This window comes from Lemur catta, chromosome 5 (assembly GCF_020740605.2).
Source record: "Lemur catta isolate mLemCat1 chromosome 5, mLemCat1.pri, whole genome shotgun sequence".
In the NCBI taxonomy this organism is placed as follows: Eukaryota; Metazoa; Chordata; class Mammalia; order Primates; family Lemuridae; genus Lemur; species Lemur catta.
This window is the reverse complement of record NC_059132.1, coordinates 38286319-38298354: the sequence shown is the minus strand read 5'-3', so window position 1 is coordinate 38298354 and position 12036 is coordinate 38286319. Positions and strand designations below refer to the sequence as shown.

Genomic DNA, 12036 nt, shown 5'->3' with positions numbered 1-12036 from the left:
TTCCTGGGCCAAATGCGTTGTTGATGTTGCGAGTTGTCTCCACTGACCCATGTTGAACTCGAATAAGAAAGTATCTCGAATTTGCATTTTGTCTAACATAATTTCCATAGTCTAAAAGAAATATAAAATAAACAGCAAGTAATAAGTCATTAGCAAAAAAACATTAAGTGAGAAATGTGCATTAAAATGATGTATAACATAATCACATTTATTTAAGAATGTATTCCAATATCAAATGGCAAATGTCGACAATGCTAAAACCACAATTACTTTTTTACCAACCTAATACAAATGTGTTTTTTAGCAGCTAAATACAAATCTGTAAGCTTTTAATATTCTATTAAGTTGTAAAATAAGGAATATAATTTTTAGTGAATTATTCTTAGTGAGTAATATCAGTCACTTACATTTATATAGAGGGAGTTATCAGTGGAAGGTTTGATGACTGTGGGAAATATGGAGATAGAATATTTAGCTCTTAGTCCGGAGAGCTTAGTGGTCTGTCATGGAGATAGGCAGTTTGTGCCTGTTAACAAACAGCAGTTCACTACAAGTCAAATCAATCACAAAGTTAACTAAACCATGTACATTCGAACTGCTGTCAGAGAGCAGAACGACAGCGCTTTAGATAGGTAACGGTTAAGAGGTGACTTTGTGCGGTAGCTGTGATTCAAGTTGAACCTTTAAAGATGCAGGTTTAATGGATGAAGAGGAAAGAAGAATGAGGCCTTAACAGTGGAGAGGATAGCAAATAAGGCAGGAGAATGTAAGGTGTATTTTTGTATGGAGAATATTTAAGTGTCCTATACACAGTGCTCTAAATTATCTGTAAATTTTCAGTGAAATTCAGTTTATTTTGAAGATCTTTGGATGCTCAGCTAAAGAGCTGAGAGTCGTGTTTATAGACTGATGTTACCACTTCAAGCCAATGTCCTTACTACTCCTTTAGCAACATAGAATTTCTAATAGCTCTTGGGATCCATTTTAGAAAACTTGTTTTCCAATTCTCAGCATAATTTGGATTGGAAAACATTGGTGTGGACTTTATCCTGAGGGTTTTCTGGAGGACTTCTAACACCAAGAAAGTAGTATTTGAGTGTGAGATTAATCCAGGACAACCAAGATGATTTCTTGACAATAGTAAAATGTTTTGGTTTCTGGAATATTAGCGGTGGGAGGTGAAAAGGATCCAAACTAGGTTACCGGCATCGGGAATAGAAACAGGGACTCAAGTCCCACACTCCAAAGAAAGGAATGATGGGATTTGAATGTAAAGTGTGGCATGAGAGAAGATTTGTGCTATAGAAATTTGTTATAAATCAGCTACATTAAAAGAAATAGAAGAGGGAGAACTTGATGACTTCCTTCCCAAGTGCCAGTAAGTTGGTTAACCAAATGTGACTGCACCTAGTTTTTACATTCACAGCATCGCCCACCCTTTCCCCCCACCCCAGGTTTTGCTGAACTAGGAATGACATTTAAAATCTATTTAGAGAAAATACTTTTTATTTTACTTAGTAAATGTTTTATTTAAGAGTGGAGCAACTGAGCAAGATATAGCCTCAGAGAAGCCACCCGTTAAATCAACTGGGTAAGATGGTATAGAGCACATGTGAGGTCTCCTCTCTCTTGCAGGTACTCCAGGCCTGCACAGCCCCATGCTGGATCCTGACACTGACGTCCGGCCCTCGGTGTTGGGCCATCTCGGCCAGACAGCCTCACTGAAGAGGGGCAGCAGCTTTCAGTCTGGCCGCGATGACAGTGAGTATCTCCCCACTTCCGCGTGGTGTTTTAAATTTGCACTTGTGTAATTTCAAACATTCTTCTCTTGGAAAATCCCCAAATTTGTGTTGTTCCTTGTGCTAAATATTACTAACCATCATCTCTTGTGCTTATTAAAGCACCTACCTGGTAATTAAACTTAAATAATGAAAATATATTGTACATTTTACCTTAAAGAAATGCTATTTGACTTTTTAAAAAAATGGTCAGTGTTTATTCAACATATGTAGTTAAAGTCTAGTTTTATTTTTTCTGTGGTTGAATTTTTTTAAAGAAATGCTACAGAAAAAAGTCTATGAGAACTTCTTTAAAATGAAGTTTGCAACAAAGTAATGTCTATAGTCAGTATTACTGTTTCAAGGAAATTTAAACTATGGTTTGGAAAGGATTGATTGTTAATTAACCATAAGTTAATCACCAATTAGTTTTTCCGAAGATAAAGCATCTAAAATTGTAACTATATTGCATTTCTTAACTTTCTGAAGAAGATATTTACCTATTATGAGACATAAAATGTATGGGCTATAATGCATTCATATATCAAGTTAGGTGCAATTAGTCACTATAATCTCAATAACAGATATTTCATATAAGAAACTCAAACAGTGCCAGACGCACTGTCTGGAGAATGGACACGCCTGAGGCTCTGACTCAGGGGGATGGGCAGGACACGGACAATGTATACAGCCTGAGCTTTTGTACCCCCATGAAGAGCTGAAAGAAAAAAAAAAAAAAGAAAAAAAAAAGAAACTCAAACAGTAATAGAAATACCTCACCTTATGTTAAATTCAAATGTCTCTAAAGTTTATTTTAAAGTATTTCATATTTCTTATAAGTATTAGAGTAGGGAATTTTTCTAGAGTTTTATTAATGAATATGAATGTCCATCATAGGAATACCCTACAATTAGATGATTCATTTGTGCTAAGTAAAGGGCTTCCGTAACTGTCAGTCCTCCTTCCCGTTGTCCTGCCCCTACTCCCGCCCAGGCCAGCAGCATCAGCAGGGACGGCCACAGAGCAGAACTGTCTCCTGCAGCCTGCGCTGCAGTGTCGGCTGAGCCCATGAGGCTCAGACGGTCTCTCACTCTGGAGTGCAGCCCACGCCGTTTTTAAAAACATTTGCTTCTCTTAGTTATTATAGTAGGGCAATGTATCAGGTTTAAAAACCCCCCACCCAGCTCCTTCCCTGTGCTCACGGCATTTCCTACCCTCAGTTCTCACAGCAGCAGGCTTGGATTCACCGGAAGCCGCACTGGAGGCTGACTGTGATGAATCGCATCATCTTGAACCGTTCAAATTTATCCTGCCTGGGTTTTACCAAGCTACTCGGACCTGTCTTGTTATCAATCTTTGGAAATATTCGTTAAGTTTGTGAAGTGTTCAGCCGTGATTTTCTCACGTGTATTTCTGCCTGCTCCCTCCTGGGGACTCTGATTACATGTGTTTTGTCCATAGATTACTCCATGAATTGCTGAGGCCCTGTCTCTTCAAGGCCTGTTGTTAATCTTTGCTAGAGCTGGTCTAGCATAGCCTTCATTCTAGGGATACTTCAGCCCAACTACCAAGGCATGACCCCTTGTGTCTCTACTGACTGACTGGTCTAGGTCATTGATAGGAACAAGTGTCCCAGGCTGTTTGGAGCCAGAAAGCCTCACTGCCCTGTGTGATCTCTGGGAATTATTGAGCTTAAAGTTCCCCGGCCATTCTTTGTCTAGGTTTGTGAAGTTGTGCTCCACATATACGTGGCCTAGCCTTCAACAAAGACAGAAGAAGACCCCTCTGCATATTTCTGGAGCTTTTCTCCTACAAAGCTCCCTCCCTTCCTGAACTCTTCCCTGCAGTTTCCCATCACCTCAGCCTCCTTGAACTCCAGTCCCCATCCTTCCAACTCAGAAAGGCCACCGAGCCTTGCTGTGGTTCCTCCTACTTTGTGTCTGTTGTCCAGAAAGGGGCAGAAAGCCTGGGTGGCTGGGGAGCTTGCCACCTGTGTCCCCTCCCTCAGATCACAGCCTGTGCTGCCTTCTGTCCAGTGTCTGAAAACAGTTGTTTCATAGAGTTTTCCAGTTTTATAGTTGTTTGTGGCTGGATGTTAAATTCAAGCCTTGTTACTCCAGCATGGCCAGAAGTGGAAGTCAAATAAATCAAGTTTACTTTCCCCCAAGCTATTGCTTGTGTTTGGCACATTATGAAGGATTGCCTGCAGGAAACCATGGGTGTGAATAGAGTTGAGAGAGCTCATTCGCAACTTTGTGATCAAAGCAGAATTCATGAGCCTACATACTTTCTGATTTCTGTCGAAAAAAGTTAGACATTCCTGCCATATCCCTTTAGTTCCTTTCATCATTCTTAGGAAATTGCTCTTGATTATTCTGTCAGTGATGTGTCATGTTGGCCTTTAGGACATGTTGGATTCAGTTAGAAAAAAACAAAACTCATTTTTTAATTTTAATGAACAGAATTTGGGTAAAGTAGACTTAGAAGGAAGCGGGGAAGGACTCTCAACACATACGTGCATACATACACACATGTGAAGAATTGCCAAGCAATAAAAAGATAAAATACAACGCGATGCTGGGAGTTGTTCTCTGCAGGAGATCTCAGGAGCCCAGCTGTTTTCTAAGAGCCTTGATAATTGAGCAGCGATGCCTTGAGTGACTACGGCACCTCCAGCTTAGTGGGTTATCTGGCAGCACTGTGTAGTGGCTGTGCTAACACACTACACTATGGTGAACCGAAATGAAATAATTTTACTGATTAATCTGCCATAAAAAGATTTAGCTGAAGGAATTTCTTGGAAGCCTTTTGGAATTGGTTTGCTATATTATTATTTACAATTGTCTAAAGACTTTTCCTATCATAAAATCATTTCAATTAGAATACTTAATAATTAATGGATTTAACAAGAGAGAAACTGAGTTTACTTTCTGTTTACTTTGTGAGTTTTAAAAAGGAATTTTTATTTAAGCAGGGGAAAGGCAATGTTTTCTCTCTATTTTTCTTGGAGTGGGGAGTAATCTCCATGATGTGCTCCTTGGCACCCAGTAGTATCTATCTATAGAAGAGATGTACATATGCAGAATTATAGATGGATATAGACAGATAGATAGATAATAGTCCTCTACCTATGAAAGGGTTATGTCCCAATAAATCCATCTTAAGTTGAAAATACCATAAGTTTGAACGTACACTTAATATACCTAACCTACCAAACACCATCACCTCTCTTAAATGTGCTCAAAACACTTACATTAGCCTACATTTGGGCAAAATCATCTAACTACAAAGCCTATTTTATATTAAAGTGTTGAATATCTCATATAATTTATTGAATATTGTACTGAAAGCGGAAAACAGAATGCTTGTATTCTACTGACTGTATATTGTCTTCATATCATCTTAAAGTCAGAGTCCTAAATCGAACCATCGTAAGTCAGGGGACCGTTTGTATAAGTGGAACATAGTAATGCGTGGCATAATGACATTTCCATCAATGATGGACTGCATCTATGGTGGCAGTCCCGTAAGATTATAATGGAGCTGAAAAATTCCTAATGTCCATTGATGTCGTGGCCGTCCTAATCTCTTAGTGCAGTTACTTTATTTTTTATAAATTTAATGTAGCCTCAGTATACAGTGTTCATATAATATAAAGTCTTCAGTAGTGTACAGTAATGTTCTAGGCCCTCACATTCACTCACCGACTCACCCAGAGCAACTCCCAGTCCTGCAAGCTCCATTCATGGTAAGTGCCCTATACAGGTGTCTCATTTTTTATCTTTTATACCATATTTTTACTGTACTTCTTCTGTGTTTAGATAGTTTAGATACATAAATGCACTATGGTAGTGTTGTGTTAAAGTTGCCTACGGTATTCAGTAGAGTAACATGCTGTCCAGGTTTGTGGCCTAGGAGCAGGGGGCTATACCATACAGCTCAGGTGTGCAGTAGGCTATGCCGTCTAGGTATGTCTGGGTACACTCCATGATGTTGTACAGCGAAATTGCCTGATGAGGCATTTCGCAGGATGTGTTCCTGTCCTTGACCGATACCTGGCTGTATGTGGCTGCACAGTGTGCCAGGCCAGGTCACACAGAGCCGGTCTAGGTGCAGTGCCACCAGGGACTTGAGTTCCACTTAGATTGCTTTCACTTTAATTTACCAGCAAACAAGCCTTGCAAATGATTTATGAGATAAGGATATAGATGAGCTTCTCACAGTTGGGGCATACAAAATAGTGTTCAATATAGCTGCTCAGAGGACCTCAGATCTTTTGAAACATTATTTTGGGTCTATTTGCTACCATGTAAGGCAGATCTTTTAATGCTTGAATTTTTAGATTTGCTTGTCTTATTTTTTACTTTGTCATTGGACCCTGGGACACTCGTGGTCATGGCCTATATCCTCTCTTGCATGCTGCTTGCCACTTGGAAAGCAGTCTTTATCAACTACTATTGGGCAAAGGAGTCCATACCAGCTCTGTCTCCAGGTGAAATCTGCTTGTCTCGTATTACCATTATGAAGTGTTTAATCGGCTGTTCTGTTAAATAATAAACCCTGTGAAGGCAGAGACCTACCTTGTTCAGCATTAGTGGTGAACAGTTTAGATCTTGGGTACAGCCACACGATGAGCACACAGTTGATACTCACTAAATATTAGTTGAATGAACAAATAAAATTTACAATGTGCCCTTAAAGAACCATGCTTTTCACATATGTGAAAACTGAATTTAAAACATTTTCCCGTGACTGACAGCATAGACAAAGGGCTGATATGCCTAGTAAGTAAGGGGGCTCTGTGGGCGCAGGCGGACGTCTTGGTGGGTCTGGCGCATGCGAGCAGGTGTGCAGCCGCACTCGCCATGCGGGTGGCACGAGGCACAGTAGCAATTCAGTGAGGAATCAGTTTGCCAAAAACTCCAAGTGTTTATTGTCTTGTTTTGGGTTTTGTGTGTTGGATTGTTCATTGGGGAGGTTATAATGGAGCTGCTACTTTCATGTGTTGCTGATGGGAGCGGAAATAACCCCTCTGGAGAACAATTCAGTAATATCTGTCAAAATAGACAACTACATGTACTCTTTGACCCAGCAATTCTCATTCTGGGAATTTACACTTACATGTGTACTGAGTGGTACAGGTATACAGTTATTGGTTGAAGCATTAATTTTAATTGCAAAAGACTGGAAACTGTCTTGTCCATTAGAAGGAAACTTACTAAAGTATGATAAATCCAAAATACGAACTGCTTTGTAACTATGGGAGAAAAAGAGGAAGTGATGTCTTTATGAATATGGGAGAACTCCAGGATCCATTGCTAAATGGAAAAAGAGTGTGTTTAGTCTACGTTCATTTTTGTAAAAAACAAAAACATGTAAAGAACATTTGGGAGGGGAGAATGAATACATATGTGTATTTGCTTGCACACATAAAAAACATTTTAGGAAGATTCACAAGAAGCTGGTCACAGGAGTTTGTGTGGCTGTGCTGGGGACTGGGCAGATGGGGGCAAGAGGTGGACTTTTCACACTGTACCTTTTAAGTGTTATTTTCTAACCATGAATTATCTAGGCAGAAAATTATTAAGCATTTTCAAATAAATAAAATTTACCCCTCCCTCACTGGAATTACAATAACAGCAAAACCCCTCACCCAGGGATGTTTTGAAAGGAAGCTAGTCGTTGGCCAGGAGTTAATGGAAGTCCTCACCGGAGGCTGACCTGTCTTTGCAGTTGCTGGGTGGGAGTCAGAGCTTGGCGGAGGCAGGGCTGACCGCGCGGCTGCGCCATGGGACCGCGGGACGGGCAGCTCCCAAGTGAGCGGGGGTGGGGCATGGCCCTCGGTAAAGGAGGAGGGAGGAGAGCCTGGAAATGGCTAGTGGGCCCCAAGTTTCCACATTTGTTTTTATTCTCACAAACTTATTCTTCCCACAGGAAGTCTAAGTCCTTATTTCTCAGTTACTGCAATACTGCCTTAAATGATGAGTAACTGAAGATGTTTCAATACTTCTATTTTTTTCTTAAATTTCTGTATTATAAAAGGAGTTGTTCATTATGTGATTGCACTGGAGTATATTCCTTTATGACCACTGGCTTGCCTGCTGAATGTGTACCACCTGCGGTGCATAGTGGCATTTCTAACACACTGATATTAGCCTTGAATTTCACTGTTGGCTGCAGAGCAGCCCTGGCTTTGCCTTCCTTTGCTGTTTGAAGGCGTGGCTTTTTGAAGAGGCCTATGGCATCCTGAAGACAAAGTTGAAAAGCCCAAGTATCCTCCTTTCTGAAGCAGAAGGAGCTCTCCCTTCTGAGAGGGAACCGAGAAAAGCAGGGACCTCGTCAGGCCTGCGCCACTGCTCTGGGGTGCCCCCGGGCACGGGGCGCAGGGTGAGGGAAGACCCACTGCCCGCCGGGGAGTTAGGGCCCCCACAGGCTCCACACACCCCTGGGCTGCTTAAGTGTGTGTGTGATTTTCCGTGGAGACTGCAGCAGTATGTTCTAATAGATGACTATTCTTGATTCAAAAGTGTATTCTTAATATTTTATTCTTTCCCCCCTCAGCATGGAGATACAAAACTCCGCACAGGGTGGCATTTGTTGAAAAATTGACCAAGCTTGTCATAAGTCAGCTGCCTAACTTCTGGAAGCTCTGGATTTCATACGTTAATGGAAGCCTTTTCAGTGAGGTATGTATACGAATTTGACTATAGGTGGAGCTAAGACCTTGTGAATTTCTAGTCTTAAAAGTGTTAGATTTTGAAGTGATATTTTCAAACCTTAGAGGCCCAGCATCTATAGCCATAGTCACATATCTTAAGATTAGTTACGAGCATTATGAAATCCTAATACTTAGCAGCCATGTGACCTTGAACAAGTTACTTGATTGTTCTGGGACTCAGTTTTCTCATCTGTGAAAAGAAAATTGTAAGGGTATCTATTTCAGTAGGTGGTTGTGAGGATTAAATGAGATAGTCAATTAAAGAAAAAAGAAAACTTGAAATATATTCAAGGATTCAGAGTTGAGTATAATGCCAGTCAGGTCAAATTATGGATGAAATTAGGTTCAGTAGACTATGAACAAATGATAAAACAAGGATAAAATGTTTGCCTCTTGTACACAAGTCTAAAATAATCCATATACTTATGAAATTTCCTAGTTGGAAAGAATTTAAAGATCATGTAATCTAGCCCCATTATTATCAGTCTACAGAAGTTTTTGCATTTTCGTGAGTTGTACATTTATTTAATGTGTTAATTTTAATATATAATTGGTAGCATAGAAAGTATGACTCTGACTTTTGTGTGTAGCACATGGAAATCAGACTCATCACTTTATAATCTTCATTCAAGTGCTCCATAAAGGCCTCCCGTTCCTGGAATATAGATTCTAATGCCCTCTGCCCCGAGCTTCTACCGGTAAGACCAAGACAGCTCTGTCTCCCGCGTCCGTAGGAGGGCTCTGTACAGCCCTGGGAGCTGGGACAGGTAGAGGTCTTCCTGAGGGTAAAGCTATTTCCTGCTTATCTTGGACTTGGCAACATAGAAAGTGGACACAGACAAAAGCTAAAACCATTTTGTTTTTTGGCAAAGGGGTATACACCCCTTGTGGTTTAAGACAATCCCCTCCTCCTCGGTGGAAAGTGATTGGTGTCTGGGTGCTCGGGGGGTCCATTGAGTTTGGTTTGACCATGGACATAAATTCACACTTGTATTGAAGAAATAGGCTTGTGCTCTGGAGGGATTTTTTTCCTCTGTGTATGTTTAAATTCTGTGTGCCCACTATCTCTTTTCTTTTAAAACTACTAGATCCCTTGATCCTTGTTTATATAAATGGTTGGTTATCTAACTCATGAAATTTATTTAGTGCATGAAAACAAACTCCTCAGGGCAGAAAAACCAATCTCATAAGCATGACTTATCAATGCATTTTTTCCCTTTAATTTCATCAGTGTATTGATTACCAAACTTTATAAGTGAACATTCAAATATTAAAGCAATAAATAATTTTATTTTCTTTTTATATCACTTGGTTATAAAGAAACTGTATTGAAAAGTTAACTATCCAGAGGAAGTCCTTCTTCCATAAAACAGCTGTCAGTTTTGGCTGGTCTTCACAAATGTAGAGTTGCTTATTGCTGGCTTAGGAAGAGAATGCTTTAATTTCAGTTTTGCAAGTGTCCTGAAAAAATTTTCCCAGTGCCCTATTTTTGTACCCATCACACATTAGTTTGTTTCTCTGTGACCATCCACTGGGTGAGGGCTGTGTGGCTCTTTGTGTTGAGGATGGGTTTTGGTGCCTGGCCCTCTGCATAGCAGAGGACAGCGGTACCTGGGCACTGCCACCCCCCTCCACGTCTGCTCAGCCTCTGAACCAAGTCACCATGTGGACGGGAAGTTTAGATGGTGCCTTTGGACAGATTGTGTTCATAGATTTTCTCGCAGAGCACTAGTATCAGAATGGAGACATCCAGTGTACATCACTCACTAGCTGTGGCCTTAGATGATTACTTCTTTGTGCCTATTTGCTTCCACGGGGCTGGTTAGAGAATTCAATGAGTTAGCAAAAGTGAAGTGCTTATAACAGTGTCTGGCGGATGAATAAGAGTTCACTCTTAATATTTGGAATGAAATTTATTCCAGTATTTGAAATTGTATCAGCCTGGCACTTAATACGTGTTCAGTGAACAAAATTTTGTAACATTTAAAAATGCTAGACTGATGAACTGCTAAAGTAGAATTGAAAGATGTCAAGATGTATTAAATCATATAAAGAATTAGTCCCTTAGGAGATGGATTTTAAACCATGTTATTTGTTTGCAGCCAAATGTTTTTCCTGTCCTTTGCATTAGTTCCTGCAGGTGGCCCACCACACAGGGACAGTAGTTGGCTTACCTTGAATCTTGTTGGAGTCCTAAAATTCCTAAGAGTTTTTGATCTGGGATATTTTAGTGAAAGGGGAATATATTTTACTTTCTTACAGGTTATACCTAGTTATGGTAAATATGTAAATGAAATATTTGGTTGTAGATGAAAAATAAATGACCTACTTCATGAACAATATTAATGTGTGGAAATGAACAAATGATTTTGACTATTTGTACTGAGTTAGATATACCTATGGTTTTTCTACCTATTTATGTTTATAAACTTAAAAGCTTATAGCAGTAATTATTAATCACATATAATTCACTGTACAGGGCATTTAGGCATGTTTTTAAACTATTTCCCCTCTGCTGAGAAGTGAGAAAGACACACAGAGAAGTAGGAGGGATGTAGGAGCCAGGCGTGTGCACAGTCAGCCTGGACGCTGCCAGGCCAGTGTTGGGAAGCCGCCTCTGGCAGTTCACATTTAGTTTCATACAAGAAAGCTTTATAATATTTAAACACAATTTACTTCAAATTTCTTATTTTTCTTGTTATGGAACTATATTGTTTTATTAAGAGCCCATCTGTTAATGATTTAGAAGAAGTTTCCAACAGTTTAAAAAATAGTCACTTCTTCAAGCCAGCGAGGCCAATGTGAACTAACATATGTGAAATGTGAATCAAAACAGTGAGATCCAGCCGTTGGGCTTACCACAAAGTAGTTTTGATCTGTGTGTGCAGGAAAGAGTTAAGGTTTCTAGTTAACGAAATGGTTAATAGTAGGTTAAGATCTCACCTTTAGATGTATTTTATATATAATGTATTTGTGGATGAAAATCTTTAAAGCATTCAAAGAATTGTTAAATATTAGGAATCTGCATTTTTAAAAGTCACATAACGCATAGTATATAAATTAAAATGTGCTGTGTGTTCCAGCATTAGATTTTCTTTTAAAAATAGGGCAGACCTTACTACATAATTCATTGTGTCGGAGATGTTCAACTCTTCATCAGATTAAAACAATAAGTAACTGTGGTTTCATTAACAATTGCAAGGGGCCTGCCTGATATCTAATTCCCCTCCTCCTTTTACTGTTCATGCATTTAGGAGACAAGTCCTTGAATTTCACAAAAGACTTGTCCAGTAGATGTCATCATGCAATCAGGAGCACTTTCTTGTTGGGCAAAATTGTTCTGGCAAAATTTAGCCTTAATTCTGATATGATGCTTGCCTTTTAACAACAGACTTCCACTCTTTTCTTCTATTTAAAAATATTTAACAGAACAAATGACTATGAAGTAAGCTTACGATTGAACAATCCTAGCATGTATGAAGTATTAGGTATATTATAGAGAATGCAATTTAGGAAGATACCCTCTGACAGTCAGTACAC

At 39.6% G+C, this 12036-nt stretch overlaps 1 protein-coding gene across 5 annotated transcripts in view; it reads left to right on the top strand.

Moving 5' to 3' along the window:
* Positions 1–12036, top strand: part of EXOC2 (exocyst complex component 2) — a 194314-nt gene that overhangs the window by 101776 nt on the left and 80502 nt on the right. For all 5 annotated transcript variants that reach the window (XR_006735217.1, XR_006735216.1, XM_045551563.1 and 2 more), the window contains exons 12-13: positions 1636–1761; positions 8340–8464. Coding sequence is in view for 3 of the 5 variants with exons in the window: in XM_045551563.1 (XP_045407519.1) it covers positions 1636–1761; positions 8340–8464 (251 nt within the window). In the remaining 2 variants the exon portion in view is untranslated. The remainder of the gene's footprint in view (positions 1–1635; positions 1762–8339; positions 8465–12036) is intronic.